A 15323-nucleotide genomic window follows, 5' to 3' on the forward strand; every position below is an offset into this window, starting at 1 on the left:
CCATACCCTATTATACACACAAATGTATAGAGCCAAAATATATTATACCCAGTGCGAGCAAAGTTTCCCCAGTAGGCCATCACAGTTCTGCATAGTTCATCCTCTTCCTTTGTGAAAGAAGCTAAAGGGATTGAACCATAAAACACGACTGATCAATTTTCACTGTTTACTTAAAACTAACAAACCTTTTATCTCAGTGTTTTAGGGTGCAGTCTTAATTGGACTATTCCATTTCTAAAAGTATCATTACAAATATTTGCTTACCAGTTATAGTGATATGGGCTTTTGTGAAGCAGCTGCCCAGAACAAAGAAAAGATCATCTCCATGATCAACACCAACAAAGCTGGGCCTGTTCTTCTTGATCATACTTGGAGAATGTTGGAACTCATACAGGTAAACTGGTGCTCCTGAATCTAAAATGACGACAGGATCCTTTGGCTTAATGGACATTTGAAACACAGGTAAAACTAGGCAATAATAAATAAGATAGCCTATGCTAAATGTAAAAAAAAAATACAAAAAAAAACTTCCACTAAAACAACAGTACATTTTGGCCAATACATTTTGAAGTTTCATCAGGTATTGTCCTTTAATGTTATAAATTCAGCAAAAAAAGAAACGTCCTCTCACTTTCAACTGGTTTTATTTTCAGCTAACTTAACGTGTAAATATTTGTATGAACATAAAAAGATTCAACAACTAAGACTGAACAAGTTTCACCGACATGTGACTAACAGAAATGTAATAATGTTCAGGGGTGTTTCAAAATCAAAAGTAACAGTCAGTATCTGGTGTGGCCACCAGCTGCATTAAGTACTGCAGTGCATCTCCTCCTCATGGACTGCACCAGATTTGTGAGTTCTTTCTGTGAGATGTTACCCCACTCTTCCACCAAGGCACTTGTAAGTTCCCGGACATTTCTGGGGGGAATGGCCCTAGCCCTCACCCTCTGATCAAACAGGTCCCAGCCGTGCTCAATGGGATTGAGATTCAGGCTCTTCGCTGGCTATGGCAGAACACTGACATTCCTGTCTTGCAGGAAATCACTCACAGAACGAGCAGTATGGCTAGTGGCATTGTCATGCTGGAGGGTCATGTCAGGATGAGCCTGCAGGAAGGGTACCACAAGAGGGAGGAGGATGTCTTCCCTGTAACGCACAGCGTTGAGAGCGTTGCCTGCAATGACAACAAGCTCAGTCCGATGATGCTGTGACACACCGCCCCAGACCAAGACGGACCCTCCACCTCCAAATCGATCCCTCTCCAGAGTACAGGCCTCTGTGTAACGCTCATTCCTTCGACGATAAACGCGAGTCCGACCATCACCCCTGGTGATACAAAACCACGACTCGTCAGTGAAGAGCACTTTTTGCTAGTCATGTCTGGTCCAGCGAAGGTGGGTTTGTGCCCACAGGCGACACTGTTGCCGGTGATGTCTGGTAAGGACCTGCCTTACAACAGGCCTACAAGCCCTCAGTCCAGCCTCTCTCAGCCTATTGCGGACAGTCTGAACACTGATGGAGGGATTGTGCGTTCCTGGTGTAACTCGGGTAGTTGTTGTTGCCTCCTGTACCTGTCCCACAGGTGTGATATTCGGATGTACCGATCCTGTGCAGGTGTTGTTACACGTGGTCTGCCACTGTGAGGACGATCAGCTGTCCTTTCTGTCTCGCTGTAGCGCAGTCTTAGGCGTCTCAAAGTATGGACATTGTAATTTATTGCCATGGCCACATCTGCAGTCCTCATGCCTCCATGCAGCATGCCTAAGGCACGTTCACGCAGATGAGCAGGGACCCTGGGCATCTTTCTTTTGGTGTTTTTCAGAGTCAGTAGAAAGGTCTCTTTAGTGTCCTAAGTTTTTATAACTATGACCTTACTTGCCTACCGTCTGTAAGCTTTTAGTGTTTTAACGACCGTTCCACAGGTGCATGTTCATTCATTGTTTATGGTTCATTGAACAAGCATGGAAAACAATGTTTAAACCATTTACAATAAAGATCTGTAAAGCTATTTGGATTTTTACAAGTACAGTGTCCTGAAAAAGGGACGTTTCTTTTTTTGCTGAGTTTATTATCAAAATTAATCATATTTCAGAGATTGAAGCAATTCGCCAATGATGATCAAGAACCTTAAATTCAGTCTGACAGACTAATTTGGTTAATGCGTTATACACTGGTGCGTGATTAACGGCTATAAATATTTCTATTAATATTATGAAACTCTATTTTGCATTATTTTTTATTAAGAATACATGTTTTGTTCTTATGACAATGGAACTGTTTTTAGCCTGTTTTTGTGATAAACTCGCATCACATGAGCCAGTCTTCGGCTCAATGTGAATTTGCACTTGTAACAAACACATGAAGACACGATCATGTTGAGATCATATTGAACTCATAATAATGGACACGTTGTAATTTTGTTCCACATATTTTTCAGATTTTCTACGTATTTGCCGGCACATGACTTCTGAAAAATCCTTTATGCATCCTAGAAAAACTTGTGCAAAGTATACTTCGGGTGCGGCGCAAATTGCGTCAACAGCAAAGCCGCACTGTCTAGATTTTATTGACTCGTGCACGTGGTCCTTGTCTGAGCATGTGGTCTGCGCATGCGCTGGCCACTGACCATACTAAAAGAGTGTCATAAAGCAGTTGTAGTGCACATGCGTCGAACGCGTTCCTATTCGTTCACGGTCAGAAACGTCGGATCGCGCCCAGCTGACCGCATTGCCTTTCCGAGTATACTTTCTGACCGCAAACTAATGGGAACACGTTCAACACATGCGCACTACAACTACTTTGTGACACTCTTTGGCTGCGTCCGAAACCAAAGGTAGCTGTCTTGTTGCCTCACTGCCCTATCAGTTAATGACTCAACAGACAGCGTTTGCGTACGAAGGTACCTCCAGAAACTGGTTTTGGACAGGTTACTGAGACAGTGTAATGTCACCTCGTTGCTAGGATACCAGCAACTGATTAATGCCATCTGGTGCCCACTAAAGGTAACGCGTCTGCTTCATTCATCCAACTGATCCAAAATGGTCTAATAATCTAGAACAAAATCAAGAGAGTTTTGGCGATAACCAAGTGTATATTTCATAACTACAATACAATTTCTCGCTAGAAATGAAATCAAAAGGTGGAAAAAACCTCTTCGGCAGCGGTGTTTTTTCTCTTCTCTCTTCGCTGTGGATCCGTGCGCACAGGATTGTGAGATTTCATAGGTAGCGAAGGATACATCTATGCTGCCTTCAAAGATTTATCAGATGTATCTCATTAGACAAGATGTGACACGAACATTGGATTTGGATGTGCCTTGATCCCTTCCTACCTCAATATACAGCCTCCAGAGACTGCATTTTCCTGGTTTTGGATGCAGCCTTTTAGTATGGTCAATGGCCAGCGCATGCGCAGACGATGGCCGTGTGCGTGATCATGCATCTTTTATTTAAGGATAGTGATCATATGAAGCCATTTATTATCACATAGTAGTTTGGCTCCTTTTTAAATTATAATGATAACAGAAATCACCCAAATGGGCCTGATCAATAGTTTACATACCCTTGAATGTTTGGCCTTGTTACATACACACAAGGTGACACACACAGGTTTAAATGGCAATTAAAGGTTAATTTCCCACACATGTGGCTTTTAAAATTCCAATTAGTGTCTGTGTATAAATAGTCAATGAGTTTGTTAGCTCTCACGTGGATGCACTGAGCAGGATAGATACTGAGCCATGGGGAGCAGAAAACCTGCGTAACAAGGTAATGGAACTTTTATAAAGATGGAAAAGGATATAAAAAGATATCCAAAGCCTTGAAAATACCAGTCAGTACTGTTCAATCACTTAAGAAGTGGAAAATTCGGGGATCTCTTGATACCAAGCCAAGGTCAGGTAGACCAAGAAAGATTTTAGCAACAACAACTGCCAGAAGAATTGTTCGGGATACAAAGAAAAACCCACAGGTAACCTCAGGAGAAATACAGGCTGCTCTGGAAAAAGACAGAGTGGTTGTTTCAAGGAGCACAATACGATGATACTTGAACAAAAATGAGCTGCATGTTCAAGTTGCCAGAAAGAAGCCTTTACTGCGCCAATGCCACAAAAAAACCCGGTTACAATATGCCCGACAACACCTTGACACGCCTCACAGCTTCTGGCACACTGTAATTTGGAGTGACAAGACCAAAATAGAGCTTTATGGTCACAACCATAAGTGCTATGTTTGGAGAGGGGTCAACAAGGCCTATAGTGAAAAAAATACCATCCCCACTGTGAAGCATGGTGGTGGCTCACTGATGTCTTCGGGGTGTGTGAGCTCTAAAGGCACTGGGAATCTTGTGAAAATTGATGGCAAGATGAATGCAGCATGTTATCAGAAAATACTGCCAGACAATTTGCATTCTTCTGCACGAAAGCTGCGCATGGGACGCTCTTGGACTTTCCAGCACGACAGTGACCCTAAGCACAAGGCCAAGTTGACCCTCCAGTGGTTACAGCAGAAAAAGGTGAAAGTTCTGGAGTGGCCATCACAGTCTCCTGACCCTAATATCATCGAGCCACTCTGGGGAGATCTCAAACGTGCGGTTCATGCAAGACAACCAAAGACTTTGCATGACCTGGAGGCATTTTGCCAAGACAAATGGGCAGCTATACCACCTGCAAGAATTCGGGGCCTCATAGACAACTATTACAAAAGACTGCACGCTGTCAATGATGCTAAAGAGGGTAATATTAAGAACTAAGGGTATGCAGACTTTCAAACAGGTCATTTCATTTTTTGTTTTTTTTATGATTGTGCCATTCTGTTATAACCTACAGTTGAATATGAATCCCATAAATAAAAGAAATGTGTTTTGCCTGCTCACTCATGTTTTCTTTAAAAATGGTACATATATTACCAATTCTCCAAGGGTATGCAAACTTTTGAGCACAACTGTAAGTACACTCATACTCATAATTGCATGCACACACACAGACACACATTAGTTGTCACAATATTATTACCTCAATATAAAAACAATGTAAGTCAATAGAAACAAATGGGAACAAATCTGTGTGTGTGTGGTTCAAGCAAAACCTGACCAACACCCTCCCACCCATCCACAAACACACACACAAACATACATAAATACAAACTGCACATACATACACCAATGAGCAAAAACATTATGACCACATGCCTAATATGCTGTTGGTCCTCCCCATGCCACCACAACAGCGCCGACCCACCGAGGCGTGGACTCTACAAGACCTCTGAAGGTGTCCTGTAGTATCTGGCACCAAGACATTAGCAGCAGATCCTTCAAGTCCTGTAATTTGTGAGGTGGAGCCACCGTGGATCGGACTTGTTGGTCCAGCACATCCCACAGATGCTCAATCGGATTGAGATCTGGGGAATTTGGAGGCCAGGGCAACACCATGAACTCTTCATCATGTTCCTCAAACCATTCTCAAACAATGTGTGCAGTGCGGCAGGGCACATTATCCTGCTGAAAGAGGCCACTGCCATCAGGGAATACCATTGCCATGAAGGGGTGTACCTGGTCTGCAACAATGTTTAGGTAGGTAGGTGGCACGTGTCAAATTTGATGTCCACATGAATAGCCGGATCCAGGGTTTTCCAGCAGAACATGGTCCAGAGCTGCACACTCCCTCCACCAGCTCGTCGTACCCCCTTGTCAAACTCACTCAGGTCTTTACTCCTTCCCATTTCTCCTGCATTCAACACTTTGACTATGAGAATTGATTGTTCGCTTACAATTTAATCTACCCAGACCTTGACATGTGGCCTTGTTAGGAGATGATCAGTGTTATTCGCTTCACTTGTGAGTGGTCATAATGTTTTGGCTCATTGGTGTATATTCTAACAAATTTGAGCATTTAGTGTACATACAATTTGTACATTTTACATTTGTAAATTAGTGAGAGGTTAATTATTGATGATAATACAATACAAAAGTTGTTGGGGAGAAAATGTGCAAATTGTGCCTGTTGAACTATGATTTAACCAGCTGGGTCAATTTGACCCACAAGTGCATTGAAGGGTTAGCCTGACTATGGTTTATTAAAGCTATTAATCTTCACAATACATTTTTATTGTATTTATTTATCTTTTGATTTTACTTGGTGAATTTATCATCATTCTCTGCAACCTCCCCTGACATGCTCTGGTGCCCCCAGTTTGAAAACCGTGGTTCTAGGGCATTTCACTGTATGTGGTGTTGGCAGCTAGGATATAATGTCAAATGTGAATGTTCAATAAGCTGTAATAAGAGAAGATTACATGTTTAATTGTACATAAATAAACTAGGCTTTGAAGGATAAACTAATAAAAATAATGACAGTTTCCAAAAAGTTTATGAAACCTGTAATTTTTGTAGCAAATTCCGGACAATTTCCTATTTCCGAGCTCCTACAGATACGTATACATCTTTCTGAGAATCAATACAGTCCAATATAAACAAATCAATAAATCATCACTTCTCACCGCTGTGGTATTTTGCCAGTTTGAGGGCAGGAATATTAAACAGCACGTCCCCCATCATCTCTCTATAATTGTCTCGAATTTGAACACGGTCGTTAGTGTTGCCTAGGTATTCCTTAGCCACCAGGTCAGTGATCCATCGATCCTTAGGCTAGAGACAATTACATTCATAGTATACATGAATAAAATAAAAACCAAAAATATGTGAGCAGGAGAATAAGTTCCAGTGTACTTTTCATGACTGGCAAAAAAGACTTGAAACTACACTTAAAAGTCAAAATTAAGTAAAGTAAATATACTTACTTCAGGAAAAGCAAAAATCAAGGTTTGGGTGGCTTGTTCTTTATCCATTCCCTCAGTCCATCCTGGAGGCTCAAAGAACTATGGGAAAATAACATTGATCATCATGCGTCAAAATATGGTCTCAGTCAAATATATAAATACATACAGTTAGTTAATGGTGTAAACAACTGTAAATGGGTCAGTTACAAATAAGGATGTCTGACATGATGAAAATAAATAATCTTTTTTTTTATTATTCTCCCCTTTTCTCCCCAATTTGGAATGCCCAATTCCCAATGCGCTCTAAGTCCTCGTGGTGGCGTAGTGACTCACCTCAATCTGGGTGGCGGAGGATGAATCTCAGTTGCCTCCGCATCTGAGACCGTCAGTCCGCACATCTTATCACGTGGCTTGTTGAGTGCGTTACCGCGGAGACGTAGCGCGTGTGGAGGCCCACGCTATTCTCTGCGGCATCCACGCACAACTCACCATATGCCCCACTGAGAGCGAGAACCACATTATAGCGACCACGAGGAGGTTAACCCATGTGTCTCTACCCTTAGGAGACCTGGCTGGAGTCACTCAGCACACCCTGGATTCGAACTTGCGACTCCAGGTGTGTTAGTCAGCGTAAATACTCGCTGAGCTACCAAGGCCCTCCTTTTCTTTTACTTTTTAAGATAAAACATTTAATTCAACATACCTGTGGCAAGTTTTCTAAATTGTAATGGTTGTATTCAGGTTGATTTTATAGGCTACGTTTTTAGAAAACCATTATCAACAAAGTTTTTGATTCAATGTCTTCACAAATGTCATGTGGTACAACCATCATGTACAAAGTAATGACATATTTTTCTTACATCATGAATACCTTTGAATGTATTTGTGTTATTATTTAAAAAACAAACAAAATCAAACACATTTTTCCACGTAAAAAGTATTTTTGAATCATATAATATTTTCTAAAGGTTTTTCCATTTATTTGACAAATAAACTTTGACAAATAAAATTACTGAACTAAACCTGCCATGTTTTAAAGAGATACACTGACCTTAACAGTTATGAGGGTCTAAAGGGCTCTTTGCTGTGATATAATTTCTTATTTTATGGTTTTCTTTTCACATGTCAACAGAATCTCTTCCTGCATATTAGTTGTACCACCATGACATTTTATTTGGCTGGCAAAAGTTTTTTCAAATATTATTTATATTAAAAATGAATAATTTAATTAGACTTTTTTCTTAATGACAATCTCAGGACATTTGATTTTAGTGTAGTATTAATTGTTGTAGTACTGTTCAAGATTTATGTTCACATAAAAACACAATAACCACTATTTGGAGTGTCATTAGTATAATGAATATTTACTCACTGTGGCCAACAAAAAGCCAAACTCATCATCAGTAATACCAGTAATGAGAGGAACTTTACTGAATTCTTGGTTCTGAATAATCTCCTTTATGGGCTTGGGAAGGAAATATGAATCCACTGCAACTCCGAAGTACATCATTTTGTACTGTAAACAATAAGGATGCAAACATCACAGTTATTGGCAATATGAATAAAAGGAAATATAGCCTATAGACACTGATTTATCACTATTTATAAATATAAAAACAGTACTGTGCAAGTTTTTGACAGTTGTCAAAAAAGTTGCATAGTGAGGATGTCTTCAAAAACACTCATCTGTTGCAAGGCTCCCTGTTCTTCTATTCTATTTGCAAAAGGAATGTTTGGAAATGTAAAATTGATATTTCTTATTGACACACTAAAGAAGAAAATATAAAAGTATCTTAAGACAAATGTTTCTGTGAAACATCTAATGTGCCCAAGACTTTTGCGCAGTACTTAGATTATGGAACATGTTGTATTTAATTTCTAATACTAGTTGTTCAGATATTGAATATGATGTCATTTTATGCATTGTTGTTTTATCAATATATATATATATATATAACACACAGTGCATTCAGTATTCAGTTGAATATAGTATTAAGACCCCTAATTTTTTTTTTTTTTTTACATTTTATGTTGCAGCCTTATACTAAAATGCTTTAAATTATTATTTTCACATCAATCTACACTCCATAATGAATACTGAAAAAAACAGATTTTTGATAACTTTGCAAATTTGTTAAAAAGAAAAAACTGAAATGTCACATTGACATTGGCACACACCTGTCTATATAAGGTCTCACAGCTGAAAATGCATATCAGAGCAAAAACCAAGCCATGAGGTCAAAGGAACTGCCTGCAGTGCTCAGAGACAGGATTGTTTCGAGGCACAGATCTGGGGAAGGCTACACAAAAATTTCGGTTGCATTGCAGGTTCCCAAGAGCACAGTGGCCTCCATAATTCTTAAATGGAAGATGTTTGGAACAACCAGGACTCTTCCTAGAGCTGGCCGCCCAGCCAAACTGAGCAATCGGGGGAGAAAGGCCTTGGTAAGAGAGGTGACCACGAACCCTATAGTCATACTGGTTGAGCTCCAGAGGTCATGTGTGGAAATGGGAGAAACTTACAGAAGGACAACCATCACTGCAACATTCCAACGATCTGGGCTTTATGGCAAAGTGGCCAGACGGAAGCCTCTCCTCAGTGCAAGATCCGCAGAGAAGAATGGCAGAAAATCCCCAAATCCAGGTGTGCAAAGCTTGTCGCATTATACAAAAAATACTTGAAGCTGTAATCACTGCCAAAGTTGTTTCAACTAAGTACTTTTACAGTTAAAGTTGCACTACATAACTTGGTGCTCTTTCTGTGGTTGAAACTTAAAATTGCAAGCAATTTGCGGAAGAACACTTTATGTCAGTCGTGTTCTGGCACTGCTCTTCTGGCGGATGAATCTCCCAACTTGCGCTTACCTGGACATCGCCTGTGTCTGATCATGATTGGAACCGGAATCAAAATGTGCTGTTTTCTTGTTGATATTTATGGCAGGGTGGAGGGCGGGGCCGGGTCGTGATTCCGCACACCCGGCCCCTAATAAGGCTGATTAAGCCCGAGAGGGATAAGGCCGACCGGAGACGGCAGTGCGACAGAGAGAGAGAGTTACGGACAGCTGTCCAACACCTGTGTGTGTTTGTGTCCTTTTGGTTAAGTTTATCATTAAACCTTTATTTATATTGTCAAGCCGGTTCTCGCCTCCTCCTTTCCATTGAACTGTGTTACAATATTATGTTATACGATTAAACATTTACATGGCATGATTCATGCATCCTTCACAAAGATGAATCTGCCCGATTCCAGCCATGCTGAAGCACCCCCAGATCATCACCGATCCTCCACCAGATTTCACAGTGGGTGCGAGACACTGTGGCTTGAAGGCCTCTCCAGGTCACCGTCTAACCATTAGATGACCAGGTGGAGGATCACTGATGATCTGGGGGTGCTTCAGCATGGCTGGAATCGGGCAGATTCATCTTTGTGAAGGATGTATGAATTAAGCCATGTACGAGGTTATCCTGGAAGAAAACTTGCTTCCTTCTACTCTGACAATGTTCCCCAACATTGAGGATTGGTTTTGTGGAATGCTCCATGCCACAGGCAGGCCAATCAAGTTGTGGATGGAGGACCACCGGCTCAAGACCCTGTCATGGCCAGCCCAATCTCCAGAACTCCAGATGGATGGCCACAAGACATCAAACAAAGCTAAGCTGCTTGAATTTTTGTGCCAGAAGTGGCATAAAGTCACCCAACAGCAGTGTGAAAGATTGGTAGAGAGCATGCCAAGACACATGAAAGCTGTAACTGAAAATCAGGGTTATTCCACCAAATATTGATTTCTGAACTCTTCCTAAGTTAAAACATTAGTATTGTGTTGTTTAAAAATGAATATGAACTTGTTTTCTTTGCATTATTCGAAGTCTGAAAACACGGCATCTTTTTTGTTATTATCACCAGTTGTCATTTTCTGCAAATAAATGCTCTAAATGACAATATTTTTATTTGGAATTTGGAAGAAATGTTGTCAGTACTTTATACAATAAAACAAAAATGTTCATTTTACTAAAACACATACCTATAAATAGTAAATCCATAGAAACTGATAATTATGCAGCGGTCTCTTAATTTTTTCCAGAGCTGTACACACACACACACATATATATATACAGCAAAAAAAGAAACATCCCTTTTTCAGGACACTGTATTTTAAAGATAATTTTGTAAAAATTCAGATAACTTAAAAGATCTTTATTGTAAATGGTTTACACAATGTTTTCCATGTTTTTTCAATGAACCATAAACAATGAATGAACATGCACCTGTGGAACGGTCGTTAACACATTAACAGCTTATAGATGGTAGGCAATTAAAGTCACAATTATAAAAACTTAGGACACTAAAGAGACCTTTCTACTGACTCTGAAAAACACCAAAAGAAAGATGCCCAGGGTCCCTGCTCATCTGTGTGAATGTGCCTTAGGCATGCTGCATGGAGGCATGAGGACTGCAGATGTGCCCAGGGCAATAAATTGCAATGTCTGTACTGTGAGATGCCTAAAACAGCACTACAGGGAGACAGGAAGGACAGCTGATCATCCTCGCAGTGGCAGACCACGTGTAACAACACCTGCACAAGATCGGTACATCCGAATATCACACCTGCGGGACAGGTACAGGATGGCAACAACAACTGCCCGAGTTACACCAGGAACGCACAATCCCTCCATCAGTGTTCAGACTGTCTGCTATAGCCTGAGAGAGGCTGGACTGAGGGCTTGTAGGCCTGTTGTAAGGCAGGTCCTTACCAGACATCACTGGCAACAGTGTCGCCTGTGGGCACAAACCCACCTTCGCTGGACCAGACAGGATTAGCAAAAAGCTCTTTACTGCTGAGTCGCGGTTTTGTCTCACCAGGGGTGATGGTCGGACTCGCGTTTATCATCGAAGGAATGAGCATTGCACTGAGGCCTGTACTCTGGAGCGGGATCGATTTGGAGGTGGAGGGTCAGTTATGGTCTGGGGCGGTGTGTCACAGCATCATCGGACTGAGCTTGTTGTCACTGCAGGCAATCTCAACGCTGTGCGTTACAGGGAAGACATCCTCCTCCCTCATGTGGTACCCTTCCTGCAGGCTCATCCTGACATGACCTTCCAGCATGACCAAGCCACTAGCCATACTGCTGTCATTCTGCATGTGATTTCCTGCAAGACAAGAATGTCAGTGTTCTGCCATGGCCAGCGAAGAGCCCGGATCTCAATCCCATTGAGCACGTCTGGGACCTGTTTGATCAGAGGGTGAGGGCTACGGCCATTCCTCCCAGAAATTTCTGGGAACTTGCAAGTGCCTTGGTGGATGAGTGGGGTCCCATCTCACAGCATGAACTGGCAAATCTGGTGCAGTCCATGAGGAGGAGATGCACTGCAGTAATTAATGCAGCTGGTGGCCACACCAGATACTGACTGTTACTTTTGATTTTGAACTCCCCCCCCCAAGTTTATGTCTTAGTTGTTGAATATTTTTATGTTCATTCAAATATTTACACATGTTAAGTTTCTGTTTAAAATAAAAGCAGTTGAAAGTGAGAGGATGTTTCTTTTTTTGCTGAGTTTATATATACACACTGTGTGTGTGTGTGTGTGTGTGTGTGTGTGTGTGTGTGTGTGTGTGTGTGTGTTTTCACCTGTTTGGAATATTTAATAGCTTCCTCTTCAGACCAGCTCATGATGCATTCAACAATCTTTGATGAACTACTGAAGTCACAGTTTGATGATTTGGCTACATGCTGAAATTAAGATCAATATAAGGGGTTCAATTAATTGAAATATCAAGTGAAAAATATGAGGGAAAATATGAAAAGAAATGATACCTGAGCTAATGGTAAAGGATTGCCCATCTCAAGACCATTCCAAAGAGCAGTGCCACTTTCTGCTATGGCTCGATGGAACAGACCAGAAGCCAATGGGGAGAGAACCTTGAATGCAAAATGACAAAAGGAAGTGACTCTATGTACTCAGCAGATTAAAGCTGAAGTGTGTAATTTCTGTACAACTAGCGTCACCAAATGGAACTGCAAAAAATGAATACTCCCCCTTTTGCAATTGGACAAACTGGTTATTATAAAAATTAAAGGAATAGTTTACCCAAAAATGAAAATTCATCATGCCATCCCATATGTGTATGACTGCCTTTCTTCTGATGAACACAAACAAATATTTTTAGAAGAATATCTTAGATCAGTAGTTCAACTTTTGTAAGTGAATGGGTACCAACATTTTGAAGCCAAAAGCACATAAAGGCAGCATATAAGTAATCCATAAGACTCTAGTGGTTAAATCCATGTCTTCTGAAGCCATATGATAGGTGTGGGTGAGAAACAGATCGATATTTAAGTCCTTTTTTATTATAAATTCTCCTTCCTGTCCAGTAGGTGGCGATATGCATGAAGTATGCAAATCGCCATAAACAAAAGAACAATGTGAAAGTGGAGATTTATAGTAAAAACAATGACTTAAATATTGATCCGTTTCTCACCCACACCTATCATATCACATCTGAAGCTATGGATTTAACCACTGGGATTAATTTTATGCTGCTTTTATCTCCGTTAAGTTCTGGTCATCATTCACTATTATGTAAAATATTCTAGAAATCTTTGTTTGTGTTCTGCAGAAGAAAGTAAATCATACACATCTGGGATGGCATGAGGGTGAGTAAATGATGAGAGAATTTTCATTTTTGGGTGAACTATCCCTTTAATTGCAGATTCAGATAAATTTGACCCCTTCACTTTGGATTTATTTACAAATATACTGGATATCAATAAAGATATAGATAAATATGCCTACCAGCAAGGATACACTTATTCCTCCTGCAGATTCTCCAAAGATAGTTACTGATCCTGGATCTCCACCAAAGCTGTGGATGTTCTCCTGAACCCACTGGAGTGCTGCCACCTGATCCAGAAAACCATAGTTTCCTGGTGCATGTTCATCTCCTGTGCTGAAATCAGAAAAGGAAACTTTCACAAATCTAAATTTGTAGTTAAATACAAAAACACAATATTTGCTCCAGGTAGGAGTACATGTCACAAACACTGAATCTGTGAGATAAAGCAATAATAAATTAAGACCACAGAGTAATTACAGATGTGGCGGAATGATCCGCCCCTCTGGCTCGTCATCTTCGCCCCGCCTCTTAGGGCTGCCCTTCAGCCAGGCTCACGATGGGAGTTGGGCGGGAGAGCGAGAAGAGGTGCATAATTAATGAGTCTCGTTTGGTCAGCGGCGAATGAAGCACACCTGATGGAGATAATGCTTCATCACCGCTGTCTTTAAAATACAGTGCGCACCTCTTCTCGGGGAGCCGGCTTCAAATCTCCATGTGTGCACACACACTGGCATCCTCGCGCGCGCCCAGGACCAGAGCTGGGGGGGAATCAGACAAGTGGACTCGCTGCCGGACCCGTTCTTCGGACCCCCGGATGCCGTGATGAGTCACCAGGGGTGAACTGCTCGCATTGCCGCCGATGGGCTAGATGCCGGGCCGCCTTCCCCTCACGCTTGCCGCGGGCCTGGGAAGCCGCCCCACGCGCCGTGGACTTTGCAGGGGAGCGTGAGCGGCCGACTGACTCAGCCCATGCCTGGGCTTTCCCGATGAACACTACCCCGCCCCTTTCACGGAGCCCCGTTCACCGCGAGAATGCCAGATTCCCTCGTTAATTATGAACACTCTTCCCCCTTGGACACTTTTTCCACTTTGATGTTGTGTGTGTGTTGTTGTGTCCGATAAGTGCCTGTGTGATGCTTGATGCTGTGCCTGCTGTGTCTGTGTGTGTGCTCGCCCTGCTGTAAGTGTGTGTGTGTGTGTGTGTGTGTATATATATATATATATATATATACACACAAACACATTTTAACCCAAAATCTTGATGTAGATTACATTTTATATACAGTTGTGCTCAAAAGTTTGCATACCCTGGCAGAAATTGTGAAATTTTGGCATTGATTTTGAAAATATGACTGATCATGTAAAAAAAAAACTGTCTTTTATTTAAGGATAGTGATCATATGAAGCCATTTATTATCACATAGTTGTTTGGCTCCTTTTCAAATCATAATGATAACAGAAATCACACAAATGTCCCTGATCAAAAGTTTACATACCCTTGAATGTTTGGCCTTGTTACAGACACACAAGGTGACACACACAGGCTTGATCAAAACTTGATCCGAGTTATCATAGACTTTGTCAGTTCCAACCAGTCTGGCCATTCTCTGTTGATCTTTCTCATAAACAAGGCATTTCAGTCCACAGAACTGCCCCTCACTGGATGTTTTTTGTTTTTGGCACCATTCGGAGTAAATTCTAGAGACTGTTGTGTGTGAAAATCCCAGGAGATCAGCAGTTATAGAAATATTCAAACCAGCCCATCTGGCACCATCAATTATGCCACAGTCCAAATCACTGAGATCACATTTTCCCCCATTCTGATGGTTGATGTGAACATTAACTGAAGCTCCTGCCCCATATCTGCATGATTTTATGCACTGCACTGCTGCCACATGATTGGCTGATTAGATTATCGCGTGGATGATTGTTG

The 15323-nt window shown here is 41.4% G+C and overlaps 1 protein-coding gene across 1 annotated transcript in view; it reads right to left on the bottom strand.

The window, feature by feature from the left end:
- Positions 1–15323, bottom strand: part of ces2b (carboxylesterase 2b) — a 38379-nt gene that overhangs the window by 2488 nt on the left and 20568 nt on the right. Inside the window, exons 29-36 of the mRNA XM_051689101.1 lie at positions 13570–13723; positions 12591–12695; positions 12405–12506; positions 8149–8292; positions 6798–6875; positions 6498–6645; positions 265–414; positions 49–121 (exon numbers count right to left, since the gene is read on the bottom strand). Coding sequence (XP_051545061.1) covers positions 49–121; positions 265–414; positions 6498–6645; positions 6798–6875; positions 8149–8292; positions 12405–12506; positions 12591–12695; positions 13570–13723 — 954 coding nt within the window. The remainder of the gene's footprint in view (positions 1–48; positions 122–264; positions 415–6497; positions 6646–6797; positions 6876–8148; positions 8293–12404; positions 12507–12590; positions 12696–13569; positions 13724–15323) is intronic.

This window comes from Myxocyprinus asiaticus, chromosome 46 (genome assembly GCF_019703515.2).
Source record: "Myxocyprinus asiaticus isolate MX2 ecotype Aquarium Trade chromosome 46, UBuf_Myxa_2, whole genome shotgun sequence".
Classification (NCBI taxonomy): Eukaryota; Metazoa; Chordata; class Actinopteri; order Cypriniformes; family Catostomidae; genus Myxocyprinus; species Myxocyprinus asiaticus.